Here is a 21,451-nt window from a genome sequence, read left to right as displayed (position 1 = left end):
CAACAATGTATTACCTAAACAAACAGGGAGGAACACACTCAACACAGTTGTGTCTCCTGACACAGAAAATATGGCATTGGGCGATACACAACCACATTCGCCTAATAGCACAGTTCATTCCAGGGATACAGAATCAATTAGCAGACAATCCCTCTCGGGATCACCAACAGATCCACGAATGGGAGATTCATCCCCAAGTACTACACACTTACTTCCAAAATTGGGGAACACCACAAATAGACCTGTTTGCAACAAAAGAAAACGCAAAATGCCAAAACTTCGCATCCAGGTACCCACAAGATCAGTCTCTGGGCAATGCGTTATGGATGAGTTGGTCAGGCATATTTGCATACGCTTTTCCCCCTCTCCCACTCCTTCCATATCTAGTAAACAAGTTGAGTCAAAACAAACTCAAGCTCATACTCATAGCACCAACTTGGGCAAGACAACCTTGGTATACAACACTACTAGACCTCTCAGTAGTGCCTCATATCAAACTACCAAACAGACCAGATCTGTTAACTCAACACAATCAACAGATCAGACACCCCAATCCAGCATCGCTGAATCTAGCAATTTGGCTCCTGAAGTCTTAGAGTTTGGACACTTAGACCTTACACAGGAATGTATGGAAGTCATAAAACAAGCTAGAAAACCAACCACTAGACATTGCTATGCAAATAAGTGGAAAAGGTTTGTTTATTATTGCCATAAAAAGCAAATTCAACCCTTACACGCATCTGCTAAAGACATCGTAAGCTACTTGCTACATTTGCAAAAGTCAAAACTAGCTTTTTCATCCATTAAGATACATCTTACCGCAATTTCAGCTTACCTGCAAATTGCCCACTCATCTTCACTGTTTAGGATACCAGTCATAAAAGCCTTTATGAAAGGCCTAAAAAGAATTATACCACCAAGAACACCACCAGTTCCTTCATGGAACCTCAACATTGTCTTAACACGACTCATGGGGCCACCTTTTGAGCCCATGCACTCATGTGAAATGCAATATTTAACATGGAAAGTTGCATTTCTAATTGCCATCACATCTCTAAGAAGAGTCAGTGAAATCCAAGCATTTACCATACAAGAACCATTTATTCAAATACACAAGCATAAAGTAGTTCTACGGACAAATCCAAAATTTTTACCAAAAGTCATATCACCGTTCCACTTGAATCAAACAGTAGAACTACCAGTGTTCTTCCCACAGCCAGATTCTGTAGCTGAGAGAGCACTACATACATTAGACATCAAAAGAGCGTTAATGTACTACATTGACAGAACAAAACAAATTCGAAAAACAAAACAATTATTTGTTGCTTTCCAAAAGCCTCATACAGGAAATCCAATTTCCAAACAAGGCATTGCTAGATGGATAGTTAAATGCATTCAAACCTGTTATCTCAAAGCAAAAAGAGAACTGCCTATTACAACGAGGGCACACTCAACTAGAAAGAAAGGTGCTACCATGGCCTTTCTAGGAAACATTCCAATGACTGAAATATGTAAGGCAGCCACATGGTCTACGCCTCATACGTTTACCAAGCACTACTGCGTGGATGTGTTAACAGCACAACAAGCCACAGTAGGACAAGCAGTACTATGAACTTTGTTTCAAACAACTTCAACTCCTACAGGCTGAACCACCGCTTTTGGGGAGATAACGGCTTACTAGTCTATGCAAAGCATGTGTATCTGCAGCTACACATGCCATCGAACGGAAAATGTCACTTACCCAGTGTACATCTGTTCGTGGCATGAGACGCTGCAGATTCACATGCGCCCACCCGCCTCCCCGGGAGCCTGTAGCCGTTTCGAAGTTGATCTTGAACATTTGTAATTTTGTAAATATAGCACTTTAAACTACATTATGTACATACATGTTTACTCCATTGCATGGGCACTATTACTATAATACACAACTCCTACCTCACCCTCTGCGGGGAAAACAATCTAAGATGGAGTCGACGCCCATGCGCAATGGAGCCAAAAGGGGAGTAGTCCCTCGATCTCGTGACTCGAAAGACTTCTTTGAAGAAAAACAACCTGTAACACTCCGAGCCCAACACTAGATGGCGGGATGTGCAAAGCATGTGAATCTGCAGCGTCTCATGCCACGAACAGATGTACACTGGGTAAGTGACATTTTCCATATATATATATATATATATATATATATATATATATATATATATATATATATAGTAAAAACAAGAGTAAAACAAGGCCGTTTCTCTTTTCTGCTAGAAGAAGTTTAAGTGCTCTTGCTAAATGGGCTATAGACAAGTTTAATTTTCATAAACACGAGTAAGGAATTTATTCTTTGTTCCTTCTAATCCCAGAAAAGCACCAATGTTGCATTAAACTAATACATAGAAATTACAGAATTCAAGATGGATTCCTGCCAGTCGTCCTCCCAGTACGGGAACTGGGCGATTACCAAGCAGCTGTCAACTTTAAAGATGTGCATTTTCACATCTCAATGTACCCGAAACACAGCAAGTACTTCCGGTTTATGTATGTGGCAACTTTATCAGTATATTGTTATTTTGAAGTAAAGTATGCACTGACTGTTAATGGCATAGAGGCTAATTTTATGCCTGTCAACCTTCAAAACCTCCCCAATCCCAACTCAACTGAGAGTGGCAATTGTTGTTTGTCGCACTTTTGAGGATCTGGCATGCAGTGCCTCTATGCCCAGTACAAGCTGGAGGGCTCCAGACCCACTCTGCAAAGAACAAGACTTGGAATATTTTACTGGTGAAAGTCTTTTAGACTTTCATATGCTTCTCTGTGCTTAAATTTAAAATGTCCTAATAAATTACTTTGGAACAACTTAGATCACTCTTTAGAGCTGGGCAAACCCCCACAGATCTCCTTCTTTGGCTGCGTGTGATACTATTAATGTTTGTCATTACTGTATTACATTGCAATTATTAGGCTTGCTATCAGAGCCTGTAACTCTGACTTTAACTCCACTTGTTCGAGCTTACACTCAGTGCTAAGGATTATGCATGATCTGGACTTGTACCTTCAGCAACTTTCCTATTTTTCTTTTTCTCCTCTTTTGTCCTTTAACTATCCCACCCCCCTTTTAAGTGGTTGACTTGAGTTCAATGTTTCACATGTAATGTACTGTGATCTGTACTATGCTCAGTATGTAACTACTCTGTCACACCTATTGATATTGTCAGTGATGATTGTATAGCTATGCTTTGAATATGCCTTCTGGTTCTTTTAGTTGAAAATGTAATAAATACTTTTGAAATAAAAAAAATACTAAAATAGAATGTAAATACCCAAAATTCTTGCTGAGACGGCAGTGACTGGGAGATAATATATATTCAACAGAGATCCTTTTCCAGGACCTCACAGACAGCCTTGTGAGATGCACACTTGTACCTAGGAGAAACCTTTAATAGTACCTGATAAAAAGTATTGCTGCCAACTCCAGGGACAAGTATCTCCTGTCTAGGACTTAAATAAAAAGTTGAGTAAACTTAGTTACAGAGTAGAAGTGTCTGATTCACCTCGGAAGTTCCACAAGACAAATCCCAAGTTATTAACAAACTTGTTACATTTAGGTAGTTGTATGTGTATGAAGACAAACCTTGGGAGAGAAAAATTAAAATAATTTATTTTTTGACTCTTTACAGCCATATCCCCCTTTTATGCCTCGAAGAATAACAGGACGAAACCGATTCAGATCTCAGCAGCCATTACCCCCACCACCTTTTCACTCAAGCTTGCTTCCATATTATCTGTAAGTAACCTGTACATTGTGCCCATGTTTGTTGATAGAAACATATGTAGTTGTACTTATTATTGTGGTATTAGGAATTTATACCAGTTTCTTTTGTCTGCTTTGGTTCTTGTGTTTGGAATCGATTTCTAGTTACAACACAGGGATTTTGAGAGATCCGTTGAAGAATGTTTCACCAGTCCATTGGATTTCTTTGTTTCTTTGCTTGAATAAAACATTGTGCCCTTAGTGGGTGGGATGTTCTATTAGTAGTATAGCGCTTATGTCATGTGCTATTCCAATCATTAAAGGCCCTTCATGATACCTATAGCTGGAGCCTATAATCAGCATGCTTTTATTAACTGACAATATAAAACAGTAAGCTGTAGTTTAAAAGAATGGTAGTTTTAGGTGATCTTGCGTTATCTAAGGAACAACAACGGCACAGGAAAATGTCATTATGTAAGTTTGCTGCATTAACTGGAATGTTACCTGTTAGAAACAATGAAGCTACTTTAGTTAGAACAATAACTATAGTACACCAGGGGTGCTGTTATGCTCTTATTTTCTAACATCTTAGAGCTTCTTTTGCAGAAAAGAAAAAAAGCTTTAAAATTCAACGGCCTTGATAGTGACAAGAATATCAGAACGGAGTCCTATCCACCAGACCCATGGAAAATAGATTTGGTATAAATCAGTAAAGTCTTCAACAGGCAGTCCTTCATATATTTAAAGAAAAGTGTTTAACTAATCCAGACTGACTCAGCAGCTGTGATACGCAACCAAAGGCCAGTTAGTGGTACTAAACCTTCGTATGCAAAACAATAACAAGAGCAGTTCTTAAGCACTCCCTGGCCAAGTGTGAGATAGGAAAAATATATATTTTAGGGACACATTATGACCTTTCCGTTGTTCAGATATACCAATATTGATATTTCTGTTGAGGTCAGAGCTTGTATTCTAAAACCATGATTGTCAGTTAAGAAATGAACAGATAGAAAATAAAAGTTTAAATTCTGCCTCCAAAGATTTTGACTATTGATTTTTAAAATAAGAGTAGGAAGTCAGGTTGTCTGTGATAAAGATACAACCGTCTTAATGTGAGTTTGACTTAACTTTGACAACCCCCAAAAATGTGGTTTCCCGGGGCCTTATTACGAAGCAGGCACATTGTTCCTGTTTTGCAACATGGCACACCTTTCAAATCAGTGCACAGTGCACATTTCTAATAATAAAAACAATGTGCTGCCTCTAAAGCTGATGTAAACTTGTGGCAGCCCTCGGAGAAGCTTACTACTGAAAGACAGAGCAGCTGTTTCAAGTAGCCTATCCATCTTCTATTGTACAGACCGTATTTTGCCTCCACTTCAGAAGGGGGACAGAGATCCTCTTGCCTGAAGTGCAGTGAGTGACTGCACCTGCCTGCAGGGGGATGAGTGGGAGATCCATGGGACCATCTGTACCATCTCCAGAGGGCTGTGTTTAGGGAACACCTCCATACGTAGTATGGTGAGGGTGCAGAGGCAAAGTGTTTGCCTTGTTTTCATGTTGCCACTGTCCTTGCATGATGGGGAAGTTACTGTGGGTGCTGTTTATGCATTGGCTGTATCTGTATTACAGAAAGGGTTCCATAATTGTCTGAAGACCCTTTCTGCCATGATAGCACTCTATTCTTATGATAGCTAAACTGATTTTTGTGCAGAGAGTCTTGGTAGATTGGCTCAAGCAGCAAGGCTTGGCGCATCAGAATCCATATTGTACACGTATTAATACAAGTGTTCCCTCTCATTTACCTCTGTCTGTGGCAGACTGGTATCTATGCTCTGCAGCCCTGAATATGTGTACTGAAGGCGTTGACACTGTACAAAGCACATGAGTAGGCTATCTTGTTTTCAGTGTTTTTTTGGGGATGGGATTTCAGTTGTGTTTTCTCAGTGCTTTCTAAAGCCTTTGATGTCAGTACTTATCAGTGTTTATTCTGTTGCCTGTACCCCAAAATGGGCAAAACTGTGTTTTTACAATGTTCACAAAATGCTGTTTTTTTTTTTGTTGCAATGATTGTTATAAAGCACATGTTTAATTTGAAGGAGAATTGCTGGACACAATTTTGGGTCATTAATATGTTGCTTACTGAATATTGTGACGTTGTAGGAGTGGTTAACCCTGCAAAACAATGTAGTATCTTGAATAACAATTTGAATTATACCCAATTAATTTGTACCCATGTGTTCGGAGGCACCTGAAGCTTGACAATTTAAGAATGCCAGTTGAACGAGTTACTTACCTTCGGTAACGACTTTTCTGGTGGATACATTAGCTACCTGTGGATTCCTCACCTAATGAATACTCCCACGGCGCCAGCATTCGACGGAAATCTTCTTCCTAGCTTCTGCACGTCGACGAGGACGTCACATTTGCCCATGCGACGCCGTCTGACGTCATACAGGCAATAAGAGGTCCTCGCCGACGTCAGTACCAACATTTTTTACGTGCCTGAGAACAATAATTCTATGTAATGAAAAATAAAGGCAACATTTCATAATATCGCAAACTACACATCATTGCAAGAAGATGGCTATAAATTAAATAAAACTTTTTTTTTCTCTTTTTTTAAACAATAGATATATACACAAATAAATATATATATATAGAAATATACATAATCTACACCCGTCCTCAAAACCAAGAGGAGCGCACTCAAGGATTACTTGGTAAGACCAAAAAGGCAACGGGGAGGCGGGTGGGACCGTGAGGAATCCACAGGTAGCTAATGTATCCACCAGAAAAGTCGTTACCGAAGGTAAGTAACTCGTTCTTCTGATGGATACAACTACCTGTGGATTCCTCACCTAATGAATAGAGTCCCAAAGCAGTACCATGCCCGGTGGTGGGTGCCTGTATGGTCAAACCAAGAAATCCTGCAGCACTGACCGTGCAAAATGACCGTCCCATCTGACCTCAGAGTCCAAGCAGTAATGCTTCGCAAAAGTGTGAAGGGACGACCAAGTTGCGGCCTTGCAGATGACGACCACAGGAACACCCCTAGCCAAGGCCGAAGTGGCCGACTTAGCCCTGGTGGAATGGGCTCTAATACCATCAGGAGGATCTTTCTTTGCTAAAGAGTAACACATTTTAATGCAAAGAACAACCCACCTGGAGAGTGTTCTCTTGTGGACTGCCTTTCCTCTCCTCTTGCCCACGTATCTGATGAAAAGCTGATCATCCAGCCTGAAATCCTTCGTTCTGTCTATGAAGAAGCTTAACGCCCTCTTTGGGTCCAGGCGATGAAGTCTCTCTTCTTCCTTTGAAGGATGAGGCGGAGGATAGAACGTGGACAGAGTAATTGTTTGAGCCAAATGGAAGGGTGAAACAACCTTCGGAAGGAAAGCAGCCTTGGTCCTCAACACCACCTAATCCCCATAAAAAGCTGTATAAGGGGGTTTTACCGATAGAGCCTGCAACTCACTCACTCTCCTTGCAGATGTTATGGCCACCAGGAAAACTGTTTTAATAACTAAGAACCTTAATGGACAAGAATGCATAGGCTCAAAAGGGGATCCCATAAGGAAAGTCAGGACTAAGGACAAATCCCATTGAGGCATAACAAAAGGTTTTGGAGGGTATTTATTCATAAGGCCCTTCAAGAATCTAAGTACTATAGGAGATTTAAATAACGATGGTTGGTCTGGTAGACAAATGAAGGCTGACAGGGCAGACAAGTAACCTTTAATAGTAGCCACTGCACAACCTTTCTGCGCTAAAGACAAAGCAAAAGATAAAACATCCGACAAATGAGCGCGTAAGGGATCAATCTGTCTCTCTCCACACCATAACACAAATTTAGACCACCTATTAGCGTAGATAGTTTTAGTGGAGTGTCGCCTGGCCGCTAAGATAACATCCACTACATCAGACGGGAGAGAGAAAGAACTCAGGTTGCCCCGTTCAATCTCCAGGCATGTAGGTGCAGACTCTGGAGGTTGGGGTGTAAAACCTGCCCCTGCGACTGCGAGAGGAGGTCTGCCCTGAGAGGGAGATGGAGCGGAGGGCACATTGAGAGTTGGAGAAGGTCGGAATACCACACCCTCCTTGGCCAATCTGGAGCTATTAAGATTACTCGGGCCCGGTCTTGGCAAATTTTCCTCAATACTCGAGGAATCAAGGGTATGGGGGGAAACGCGTAAAGCAACTGGTCGCACAAGGTTCTCTGAAACGCGTCCCCCAGAGCCCCCTGCACTGGATACTGGAGGCTGCAGAATAACGGACAGTGCGAGTTCTCCCGGGTGGCAAACCGATCTATCCGAGGAACCCCCCACAACTGGAAGATTAGACGGACTTGATCTGGATGGAGACGCCACTCGTGGTCGGCCGAGAAATGGCGACTGAGACCGTCCGCACGTATATTCAAAACTCCGGCCAGATGATTTGCTACCAAGCAAATCCGATGGTCCTTTGCCCAGGACCATAGTCGAAGAGCTTCTCTGCAGAGAAGGTACGACCCCACTCCTCCCTGTTTGTTTATATACCACATCGCGGTAGTATTGTCCGTCAGGACCTGAACCGACTGACCGCGAAGGGATGGGAGGAAGGCCTTGAGAGCCAGACGTACAGCCCGTAACTCTAACAGATTGATATGAAACATCTGTTCCCCTGGAGACCAAAGCCCTTTGATCTCCAGGTCCCCCAGATGAGCTCCCCACCCTAGAGTGGAAGCATTCGTTATGACCGTGGTCACTGGTGGAGGCTGCGTGAACGGCCTTCCTTGGGAAAGATTGTCGTCCGCAATCCACCACTTCAAATCCGTGGCAGCATCTCTGGAGATCCTGACAGACCCTTCGAGATCCCCTCTGTGTTGAGACCACTGCCTTCGGAGGCACCACTGAAGAGCCCTCATGTGCCAGCGAGCATGCGTGACCAACAGTATGCAGGAGGCAAACAGACCAAGCAGACGAAGGACCTTGAGGACTGGAACGACCGCTCCACTTCGAAACATTGGAACCAACTCCTGAATATCTTGAATCTGCTGAGGCGGAGGAAAGGCTTGATCCAATGTTGTATCCAGTACTGCCCCTATGAACAGGAGGCGTTGAGAGGGCTCTAGGTGAGATTTGGGCACGTTCACCGAAAAGCCTAGGTCGAACAACAACTGGGTTGTCGACTGCAGATGATGCAACACAAGCTCCGGGGACTCGGCTTTGATCAACCAGTCGTCTAGGTAAGGGAATACTGCTATCCCCTTCCTCCTGAGCTCTGCTGCAACCACCAACATCACCTTCGTGAAGACTCGAGGTGCTGAAGTAAGACCAAACGGGAGGACCGCAAACTGATAGTGCTGCGACCCCACCACAAACCGGAGATACTTCCTGTGCGACTTGAGTATCGGGATATGAAAATAAGCATCCTGCAAGTCGACAGACACCATCCAATCTCCATTGTTCAACGCCAAAAGCACCTGAGCTAGGGTCTGCATCTTGAACTTTTCCTGTTTGAGGAACCAATTCAAGATCCTCAGGTCCAGGATTGGTCTCAACCGACCATCCTTCTTGGGAATCAGGAAGTACCTCGAGTAACAACCTTGACCCCTTTCCTGCTCTGGAACCAACTCCACCGCGCCCTTTAAAAGGAGGACTTGAACCTCCTGTTCTAACAACAGGAGGTGGTCTTTTGAACAATAAGATGGGCGGGGCGGGATGGGGGGCGCAAACTCCGGAAAGGGAAGGGTGTAGCCTTTTCCCACAATGCTGATAACCCAAGTGTCTGATGTAATAGCTTCCCATTTGTGAAGAAAATGCAGTAACCTTCCCCCTACAGGAGAGGAGTGAGTGAGAATTAGTGGAAGCCTAAAGCTGCTTCCCCTGCTGCACCCCTCCAGAGGACGAGGCAGAGTGCTGCTGAGAGGCTCCCCTGGTGCGGACCCTACCCCTCCCTCTAATTGATCTAAAGGTGAGAGAAGAGGCAGGTTGTTGGAATCTCCCCCGAAAGGAAGAGGAGGAAGAGCCACGTCCAAATCCACAAAACCTCCTAAAAAATCTGGAGGAGGCAGAAGAAGCGGCTTGCAGTCCTAATGACTTGGCTGTGGCCCTGCTTTCTTTAAACCTTTCCAAGGCCGAATCCGCTTTTGCCCCAAAAAGTTTGTCCCCATCAAACGGGAGGTCCAACAGGGTCGACTGCACGTCCGAAGAGAACCCTGAGTTGCGAAGCCAAGCCTGTCTCCTCGCAACCACAGCCGTGCCCATCGCTCTAGCCACTGAGTCAGTTGTGTCCAACCCAGATTGGATAACCTGGGTTGCAGCAGCCTGGGCATCCGACACGATATTCAAGAGCCCTTGGGGAAGCTCCGTATGCGATGATGTTATTTCGTTCATAAGAGCATAGATGTACCTCCCCAAGATACATCTAGCGTTGGTGGACTTCAACCCCATGCTACAGGATGAAAATATTTTCTTGGATTGTGAGTCCAACTTCTTGGAGTCTCTGTCCCCCGGCACCATCGGAAAAGATCCAGGCGCAGATCTAGAAGAACAGGAAGCCTGGACCACCAAGCTCTCCGGCGTAGGGTGTCTGGACAGAAAGCCAGGGTCAGATGGTGCAGCCCGATACCTCCTGGCCACAGCCCTATGAACCGCCGAGGAAGATACCGGCTTCTTCCAAACCTCCAATACCGGATCAAGCAAAGCCTCGTTGAATGGTAAAAGAGGCTCTGCTGCAGTAGAGGCCGGATGTAGGACCTCAGTTAATAAATTCTGTTTCGCCTCCGCTACCGGCAAAGGTAGTTCGAGGAAGTTAGCTGCCTTTCTTACTACAGCGTGAAAAGTGGCTGCCTCCTCAGGATACTCCCCTGGAGATGACAAGTCCCACTCAGGGGAAGTATCCAGCCCACTAGCTGTATCCAGTCCATGAAGACCCTCGCCAGATTCCTCAATTTCTCCTTCCTCCAAGACCCGTTGGTATTCTTGTTCCTCCAAGAGACGGAGAGCACGTCTCCTAGAATGTAGCCTCTCTTCAATACGCGGCGTCGACATGCCATCTGCCGAATTCGAGGAACGACGCCGATCGCCGGATCCATCCGACGCCATGTCCGGCGCCAAAAGAAGCTTCGACGCCGAGCTCGGAGCCGGATGAAGAGAGGTTCGTCTCGGAGTCTCAGATGGTCCTGTCGGGGTCACTGGCTGAAACCCCGAAGTTGACGGGATGGAAACCTCTGGGGCCGAAACCTCTGGAGCCACCGGAGCCGACACCGGCGCCGAGCCCACATTCCCCAAGGGGAGAAAGGGCATGAAGGGTGCTGGCCGTAGCTGCGCCGGAGCACCCAAGGTGAAAGCCAACGGCCCGAAGGACCGGTCGGAGCACCGCCTGGAGCCATCTGCTGGAAGATGGTAAACATTGCATTCAGAAATGCGGAATTATTGGCTCCAGGGGCAGGGAAAGCCGGATACTGGGGTGCCTGGATCGAAGGCGACCCCGACGCCAGCCTCGACGTCTGCGACGCCGGAGAGAACACCTGAGGCTGCGTCACTTCAATCACTGAAGATGTCTGCCCAGGCGAAGTCGGCGAAGCCGGAGAAGGCAACGGCGTCAATGGATGTGGAGTGACTGTGGGACTGACCTCCCAAGTCTTTCGACGCCGAGCCGAAGGCGACCTCGATCGAGACCTCTCCTTGCTGGAATGGCACCGTGAATCCCTACGGCGCCGGGAGTCTCGATGACGCCGATGAGACCTCGGCGAGGAGGACTTCCTATGATGTTTCCTCTCCTTCCTTTTTGACTTCGCCATGAAGAGCTTGGCTTCTCGCTCTTTTAGGGCTTTCGGATTCATGTGTTGACATGAATCACGTTGCGACGTCGTGGTCGGAGCTTAAGCACCATAAGCAGTCCGAATGTGGGTCAGTAACGGACATCTTGCCCCCACACTCCCGACAGGGCTTGAAACCAGACTTCCTCTGAGACATAGTAACCTCAGAGAAAAACACGATGCAGAAAAACACACTGTAACTTCGAAAGCAACAGTAGCTCCCTCGAAGATAACCGTTTCGAACGCACGGAAAAAAGGGAACTGACGTCGGCACGTCGGCGAGGACCTCTTATTGCCTGTATGACGTCAGACGGCGTCGCGTGGGCAAATGTGACATCCTCGTCGACGTGCAGAAGCTAGGAAGAAGATTTCCGTCGAATGCCGGCGCCGTGGGAGTGTTCATTAGGTGAGGAATCCACAGGTAGTTGTATCCATCAGAAACTGCTTTTCTGCACTCTCACCTTTGCTTTTCAACATCTACATGATATCTTTAGCAGAACTGATCAATGATTTCCATCTCACTTGCTACAACTATGCAGAGGACACACAAATACTACTTAAATTAGAATGCCCCAAAAACATTGAAAACTCACAAATCTTCAGTTGCCTCAGAGCTGTTGATCAGTGGATGAGCTGGAGCCATCTCAAACTAAATACCTCCAAAACAGAAATACTTAAATGTGGTGATTGGAAAAATTATGACCCTCTGTGCGTCTGGCCTGACTATCTCGGACAACCTCCTCAATTATCCAAGGAAGTTAAAAACCTAGGAATCACCATGGATTCCAAGTTAACTATGAATGCCCAAGCGGACAAATTAGTACAAACAAGCTTCATCAACTTGAAGACTTTACAACGCATTTTCCCCCACCTCGGATTTCCACACAAGGTGCAAGCTACTATCTCGCTTGTACTATCCAAACTGGGTTATGCCAATGGTCTCTACCATGGATCATCTCTATCTATTATTAAAAAACTACAACGTATCCAGAATTCCGAAGCCAGGCTACTGTTACATGTAAAGCCGCAAGCCCACATCTCCCCTGCCTTGAGAGCACTACACTGGTTACCCATTGCCAGCAGATGCACTTTCAAGCTGCTTTGTATCACCCACAAAGCTATACATGGAACAGGACCGCTTTTTATCAGAAACTAAATAACCAAATACATCCAACAAAGAAACCTCCGCTCAAGATTGGCACCCCGCCTTAGAACACCACCATACAAGAAAGACTATAGGTGGTACATCCTTCTCCGTTCAAGCAGCCAAACTATGGAATTCATTACCCCCAACTATAAGAGCCCCAGATAACTTTCTTGTCTTCAGAAAACTACTCAAGAGTTGGCTCTTTCCTTCTTAACCACCATATTCAAACAACTATGGACTGCATATGCCTATGTTGATAAATATATTTTCTGATTATGTGTCTATTTCTAGTTATGTATAGTTCTTTAGAAAATATGTATCGCTACTATGCCATAACAATAAAATAAACACACACTCTTTAAACCTGTTTGACTAAGTATATTTACCCATGGTTCTAATTATGTATTGTATGTGCATATGTGTGTGTATTCATGTGTGTTTGTATGTGTGTGTGTGTGTGTGTGTATGTATAAATATATGGTCTATATGTTATTTCTGAGCTTGGCATGTTCGTGGGTCATTGCATAGCTCCTGGGTGGGTTGTTATACTAGATATCTATGAATTCCTGCTCTAATCTTATCACAGTTATCTACCCATCATCATATGTCTTGTCTCTATCAAACTATCCTCCATTCCCACTCTGACTCGTCCCAAATCCTTTGTACTACTTTCGTCTCCTAAATAACTCTGCCTAAGCTCTTCCCTCCGCTTCCAAATCTAACTCACCAAACCTCACTCTACTACTGTGACCTCCCTACTAAATTCTCCCTCATTTATCTCACCCTGCTACTATGCTCTCCCTAACCCTTCCACATACTCTTCCCTCCTCCATCCCCCTTTACTCATCCCAAGCCTTTGGGTTGAGTAAATGAAGGATATACTCCCAATTAACACTTCTGTATTTCTTTCCTCTTCCACCCCTCCATTACTCCAGTCAATCTAACTAACAAAGTCTCATATCCGCGGCTCAAATTAACTCATAATAATACTAAAACTGTACTCATTATTTCCCGATACTAATCCATCATTAATTCTTGTTGGGTTCCAGAGTAGCGTGCTACTCACCGAAAAGTGCTTCTACGCCTCGTCAGGGGTAGTAAGTGTTATATAAATACTATTACAATACAATACAAAAATGTCTCACTTTAAGACTGTCCTGCCCTTTTTAACCGGCATCACATTGTATTGTGTGACTTAAACCTTTGATGTTAACATTGTAACTGTGGGTTCAAAAACCCTAGCAGTAAAGTGCAGTTGGGTAAAATGCCAAGATCAACTGAAGGTATCGCACATAACAAAGGGACACCTTGCAGCTATGAATTTTGTTGGTATTTGAAAAGTCTTGTTATGTTTTCACCACTATCCTATGTGCATGGTGACAGCACTCTTTTCACAGGTGCCTGTTACATTCCACCTTGCGTTAAATGTTTAAAGCCTGAGGCGTTTAGTAGTTGACCTGCTATCAACACTGAAAATGGTGTGGTGAATAAAAGAGTTTTTACCAATTCTGTGTCCATAGGTAAATGTGATAGCACATATTCACCAATCAGTGAAAGAATTAAACACTGTCAAGAGATCAAATGTAATTTTAATATTTTATATGCTCTACAGTGCATACAATAATTATATTAGACCTCAAATGTGCTTTTAAATTCAGCACCTGTAATCCAAGCACGAAAGGAAGAAGAAACAATATGTTTGGTGGCATGTGTAGCTGTAGATACACATGCTTTGACTGATTTTCTCTCACTTTCCTTTCTTTGAATGTCATTTCAGTTTGTGCAAGTATTTGTCAGTGTATGCTTTCACTGATACCGGCTGTTTCCCTTTCAGTAGGGTTGTATCAATTATTGTAGGTTCAAACCTAAAACCCGATAGCATACACATGAGTTGCCACAATCAGTGATGTTTTCCACTCCACAAACATGTTAGGTGCTGGGAAAACCATAACTATTTGCTCGTGGATGCTGGAATATTAGAATGGAATACAGTGGATTGGAGTGAACATAGAGTAATTGATGGATGCAGACACTGTACTAGATGGGACAAAGAGCAGAGACACCCCGTATAAAGCAAGACTGGGAAGGTAGAGCTATTATGTACCAGAGACCACTAATGCCTTGAACTTGACACTAAAGACTATCTGGTTCCTCAATAAAATAAGGAAGTGAAATTGACACTTTTGAGCTATTTGTTGAGGTTCACTGCCTGATCCTCTTTACTTCCTGAAGCCTTAGTGAAGCCCCGAAGGCTCTATATCCCTGGGCCCAAATTTCCAAAATGGGGAGGGGAGCCTGCGGCCTCCCTCCCAGAGCCATGGTATATCCCTGGGGTCCCCATCCCCTGTGGCCTGCTTAGGGACGGTGTCCCAGGACCCCAACATCTGGAACGCGGTCTTTTCCCCCTCCAAGCACGCGGACAATGAAGTGTAATGTGCCCCCATCTGGCAGAAGCAGAAAGCTGCTCCTGATGGGTGGGAGCACAAAACTTTTCCCTGCCTATGTTCTCAGGGAGGGAAACAGTACTGCTCCCACCCCGCAGAAAAAAACTGCTCCTGTGGGGTGAGCGCAATTCCAGTTCCCGCTGCATCTGGGATGAGGGCTGCCAGCTTGGCTGCAGGGGTTTTGGGGCTCCCCTGCAGCCCCCACTGAAGGTCATGTTGTGGGGTGGGTACCAGTACACCCCACTTAAAAAAAATAAAAATAACAAAGCCGGCTCGTGCAGTAGCAAGGAGTCGGCCAAGCTGTGGGGATCCTGTGGCACACCCGCATCCCAGCAAAAGTAATGGTGTGGGGTGCCACATGTTGCCCCAGTTTGCCAGCTCCTGCATGGCTCATGGGGTTGATTGCAGGGAGCCGACTGGGGCCTTGGATCTTCCCGCACAATTACCAATAGTGAAGTAAAGATCTGGGTGTCATGGATGGGCAACAGGACACACAAAAAATATATATATAAAAAAAAAAAAAGAATAATAAATGATTGGCCAGAACGGCTCATTTATTATTCACTGCTCCTTTGCGAGAAGAACCACATGATGCCTTGCAAGGGCTGGACACAGGGCTGAGCCAGCTGTGCGCAGCTTGGGGTTTACGTTACGTCTGGTAATATAATATTACTTTAAGTTAAAAAGCCCTAGAAGTTTACTGAAAAAAAGGGTTAAAGTGATGTTGTTGGGTATTGTAATAATATCTTGCTTTACATTAAAATAAAAAACCTTTAGCAAATGACAAAAAAAAAAAAAAAAAAGGTTTAAGGAACATTACAGTTAGGTGAAAATGTCAGTTTAAACATAGTTTTAAACTAACAAAACCACTGAAATTCACCAGTTATGTTTATTTCAAGTATATGTAACTCTTTACCTAAAGTAACTAGAAATCACGCTCTCATCATGCACCTCTCATGACTTTGCATATTACATCACATGACATGGTCTATGACATTTATAGCATCACTGCAACATTTAAGTTTATATTGTTCACAAATCTGTGCATGCCGAGGGCACATATAACAGTTAATTGGGTCACAAGTTAAAGTTTCATGAAGTCGTGAATTTCAGTGGTGTATTTACTTTAAAGCAGTATGAAATTTTCACCGAACTACAACGTCCCTTTAACCTATGTTTATTCAGTGAGATAGATATATAAATATATATATATATACACACACACACACACACACACACAGATACTTATCAGGAAAGTGCTCTTGTTGCCATGGTCTCTTACACGCCCCTCTTCCCCCCCCCCCCCACACACACACACACACACTTTTTGCCTGATATTGCCATTGCAGCTTGTGTGTGCTGGTGGGGATAAAATGACAAAGTGGACATGGCACCCCTCCCATGCCCACAAACCACTGCCTGTGGCATAGGTAAATAACCTCTCTAGCAGGCCTTACAGCCCTAAGGCAGGGTGCACTGTAACACAGGCGAGGGCATAGCTGCATAAGCAATATGCCTCTACAGTGTCTAAGTCCATTCTTGGACATTGTAAGTGCAGTGTGGCCATATTGAGTATATGGTCTGGGAGTTTGTCATTACAAACTCCACAGCTCCATAATGGCTTCACTGAATACTGGGAAGTTTGGTATCAAGTCTCAGCACAATAAACCCACACTGATGCCTGTGTTGTATTAATTGAGAAATGGACCCAGAAGGTATCTTAGAGATGCCTCCTGTCTGTTAGCCAAACTGCAAGTGCAGGACTGACCAGTCTGTGCCAGTCTGCCTCTTTCAGACATGTTTGACCACATGGGGTGAGAGCTTTTGTGCTCTCGGTAGCCAGAAACAAAGCCTGTACTGGGTGGAGGTGTTTCACACCTCCCCCCTGCAGGAGCTGTAACACCTGGCGGTGAGCCTCAAAGGCTCAGGCCTCCTGTTGCAGTGCCCCAGAGCACTCCCGCCAGTGGAGATGCCCGCACCCCGGACAAAGCCCCACTTTTGGCAGCAAGTCTGGTGGGAAAATCAGAGAAAGCAGGGAGGAGAGACCAAAGGGAGGGGACACAGGAAGGGTGTAGCCACCTTCAGGGACAGTAGCCATTGGCCACTGCCCTCTGACACCTGTAATGCCCCTAAATCCAGGACTTAAGGACCCCCTGAGCCCAGTTCGGCAGATTCCTGGTTACCTTACAAGAAGAAAGGACTGCTAAGCTGAAACCCCAGGAGAGAAGACTGAAGCCCTACCGGTCTGTCTCCAGCTTCAGAAGTCCTGCAAGAAGAAAGCAACGCGTCCTGTAGGACCAGCGTCCTCTGAAAAGCCTCCAGAGGACTGCCTGCATCACAGAGGACCAAGAACTCCTGTGGACAGCAGCTCTGTCCAAGAAGAAACTCCATCCAAGGACTCCAGAACCGCCCCAGATCCGCGAGTCCTGTCCACTCTGCACCCGATGCCCACACCCGTGTCCAGGTGGCCCAACCGACTAGAACTGGTCCCCAGGCGATTCTGAGCAAATTGTCACCCTGGATTGACCCCTCCTGTCCAACACGACGATGCCTGCAGCATGAATTTGGAGGATCCCCCTGACCGCGACAGAACCAGACGAAGATTGCCGAAGTCAAAAGGTACCCCTCCAACCGCAGCCCCTGCAACCGCAGCCCCTGGCCTTGGGGAATCCGACCTTCAGTGCTGCAACATCCAGTAAGTGGCCCCCTCCTTGTCCAGCCTTTAGTTCCCTGAAACTGACCCCCTGGACCTTAGCTGCAGCATCTTTGTGACCCCCGGGGTCCACCTATAGGAAAGAATTAGGAGCATGACGCTGTGTTTGCACCCGGCCACCCCTGCGCCGCTAAGGGTGTGTGTTTGGTGCTGACCTTACCCCCCTTTCCCCCCAGTGCTCCCCTAAACCCCCAGGTCTGCCCTCCAAAGATGTAGGTACTTACCTGCAAGCATACTCGATTCCGATTGCCCCCATTCTCCATAGGAACCCATGTTAAATTTGAAACAGATTATTTCCATTTATTCGAAAACTGTATAACTTGCCAATTTTAATCAGTGGTATTGATACATATGTTGGATACTTATTTACTCATGTACTTACCTGCAACTTGAATCTTGTGGTTTTAGAAATAACTCAACAAAGTATATTTTTGCAATATGAAAATCATTGGCCTAGAGATAGTCATTGAGTGCCCCTGGACTCTGTGCACACTCTATCTCATTTTGATATAGTATTTACAGAGCCATCTTTATATATATATATATATATATCCCCCTTTATCAAGTGGTATATAGTCTGTAATTATCTCATTAATCCTTCAATCATGGCTTTTATAGCGCTTATGATTCAAACAGCAGCATTCTGGGGTTTGTAGTTCTCAGTGACACTCCGCTTAGGGCTTAACACTTCGCTGGAGTCATTAATCACACATTTAACGGTTGGCACAATTATATAAAAGGATTTTGCTTCGTGCACTTCACTTTTTCAAGTAATTATGCTGTTGTATGTATCCTCTCAGTATCATTAGCCAACATAATAAATTAGGAAGTGATGTGCACAGAGCAACATTATACAATGCAATTGTACACAATTTTTGAAGTTTTATGAATACAGCCGTGTTGGCTAATGATACTGAGAGGATACATACAACATTATAATTACTTGAAAAAGTGAAGTGCACGAAGCAAGATCCTTTTATATAATTGAATGAAACTTTTGAATCCTCATGTTTTGGAAAAACTAACACAGCTGTGCCAACCGTTAAATGTGTGATTAATGACTCCAGCGAAGTGTTAAGCCCTAAGCGGAGTGTCACTGAGAACTACAAACCCCAGAATGCTGCTGTTTGAATCATATATATATATATATATATATAATTATAGTAACCATGTAACATGACAACAAACCTCATTGACAACACGAGCAACAGCAAAAACACTATAATGTCAAGAATGAAGGGATCTAATATGAGCATGTCTAGAACAGACAGCAATATATGGAGAGGCAATATGTGGAGCATATTCGCCACTTTCTTCTGCCTCTAACTCCAGAGGACATAGTTCAGGTCCCTGTAGCTCTAGTACTAGACCTACAGGGCATGTTACAGGATTACTACAAATACTTACCTGAGCCTCCAAGGTCACTTCATCTCCGATACATCAGCATCCTCCGATGCTCCTGCCACTCCAAGAATAACCCTGTTGTCAAATATTACTGTGCTTCCTTTGGAACGATTTGTGAATCTCGGGTGATGATAGTGGGAAGGTAATATTCCCAGTGCTCCATCTGCACCCAATAAATGGGACATTTACTTAATACCGACACCTTCACCTCCGGCACCACAACTGGTGAATTTCCCACCGGATTATTTTGGTATTTTCCATACCTTTATGGAACAGGCGGCCAGAAGCTTCCAATAACAAATAAGCAATCAGTTTCTTTTCTTTATGATTTTAAAGAGAAAGGCTGTGAGAGCTATTTCAATTGTCAATGATATCTGGGAGGAATTACGATCATGGAAAAACCCTCTATGGTAACACCAGTCCTACCAAGGATAGATAAGAAGTACAAAGCCCCTGAAGACTCATCATGTCTGGTGAACATCCGAAACCAAAATCTGTCTTCACACCAGTGGCTTACATTCGCAAAAAGGGCAGAGGTAAAAAAAAAAAAAAAAAAAAATCTGCAGGAGGGAGAAAATTCCTCATCGGAAATCATGGATTGCGCTATGAATATAGTTTCAATAAGATCCCGAGATCTAGTAGGGTCAGCGGTCCTTGAACACCATGGGTGGTTTAAGGCCACAACATAGTGACCTGAGAGGCAAAGAAAAATATATGCCATATGATGGCGACGCTCTGTTTGGCAAGCAGGTCAATGACACTAACAACTTTGGGCACATTACAGTTTCAAAAAACACCTTTCAGAAGGGCCCACGGAAGAGACACTGTTATCAGACCTTTCAGCCCTCTTACCAGCCCTTTTACGCCATCTTACCAGGCAGCATTCTACCCCAAGCAACCACCAAGGAGAAAGCGGACAGGAGACACAAGAAGAAAACAGTGACAACGTTGTAGGACCGGTGCTGCCCCCTACAACACACCATCATGTGGGAGAGGGGAAAAAAAACGTTCTCATCTGTGGCAGAATATATCTGACAAATGATTCCTGGATCTCATCACATAGTGTCTCATGTTAGAGTTCACACAGATTCTACCCACCAGTCCTCCACTTAAATGAGGGCACCCACCTCATCTCCATCTTTTTCAGAAAGAAGTGCTAGCTATGCTAAGCAAAGGTGCCATAGAAAAAGTCCCACATTTTCAGCAAGGAATGAGCTTCTATATACGCTTTACTATAGCCAGCACCCATCACCAATTCAAAGTCCTCCCATTTGGACTCAGATCAGCTCCCCACTTTGGACCAAATGTCTAGCACCTGTGGCAGCTTCTCTCAGGAAGAACGATCATCTGGTATTTCCCTACCCCCGTGACTGGTTGATAAAAGCACCAACACCATTTCAAGGATCCAGTGCCACAGAGGCTTGCCTAAAGTTGTTCACATACTAGGTCTCACTGTAACTTATAAAACATAATCAACTACTCCATCCAAGAAGTTAATGTTCGTTGGCGCTACACTAGATACTGTCCAAGACGAAGTCTTTCTATCCTAGGACAGACACCAAAGGCTCAAGGAACTGGATCTCATACTATTCAGAAAAGGGCTGTTTCATTGTATCTGTTCAAATAGCCTCTGGGCATGGTGTTATCAGCGATCAATCTGATTCCTTTCCCATGCCTGAATTTAGAGCCTTACAGGAACAGGTGCAAAACCATGGATTCAAACAGAAGGATTGTTCAAGGATCTGGTGAGCATCTCACCAAGTATGATGAAAGCACTAGCCTGGCAGTCCCAGATCTCCCTCTTGTCAGAGGGCCTCACATTCTTACCTAAAATACCAGACTTCATAATAACTTTGGATAGCTCCGTAGAGGGGTTGGGCAGTCATCTGCTGGACCTGCAAATTCAAGTAAAGTTGTCTGCGCTCCAGAAGAGCATACTTATCAATCACCTAGAGCTCAAAGCCATCTCACTCAGTCTCCATGTTTTCCTGCTAGGCTTAGCAGGATCTGAGGTGTTAGTTTGCATGGAAAATACTACCAGCATGCACTATGTGAACAAACAAGGGGGCACGAGATCACTGGTGTTAGCCAAGGAAGCTCAGGAAATGAGGAGCTGGCTGACAACACACATGATAACTCTTCAGGCCGAACGTGTTCCTGGAACAAGCAATCTCTTAGCAGACATGCCAAGCAGAACTAGGAA

General features: G+C 44.6%; 1 protein-coding gene across 5 annotated transcripts in view; it reads left to right on the top strand.

The window, feature by feature from the left end:
• Positions 1–21,451, top strand: part of RNF38 (ring finger protein 38) — a 724,979-nt gene that overhangs the window by 588,757 nt on the left and 114,771 nt on the right. For all 5 annotated transcript variants that reach the window (XM_069237710.1, XM_069237731.1, XM_069237718.1 and 2 more), the window contains one exon: positions 3,663–3,769. In XM_069237710.1, coding sequence (XP_069093811.1) covers positions 3,663–3,769 — 107 coding nt within the window. The remainder of the gene's footprint in view (positions 1–3,662; positions 3,770–21,451) is intronic.

Source organism: Pleurodeles waltl, chromosome 1_2, assembly GCF_031143425.1.
Source record: "Pleurodeles waltl isolate 20211129_DDA chromosome 1_2, aPleWal1.hap1.20221129, whole genome shotgun sequence".
Taxonomy (NCBI): domain Eukaryota; kingdom Metazoa; phylum Chordata; class Amphibia; order Caudata; family Salamandridae; genus Pleurodeles; species Pleurodeles waltl.
Note: the sequence above shows the minus strand (reverse complement) of the source record. Positions and strands in the feature narration are given on the sequence as shown.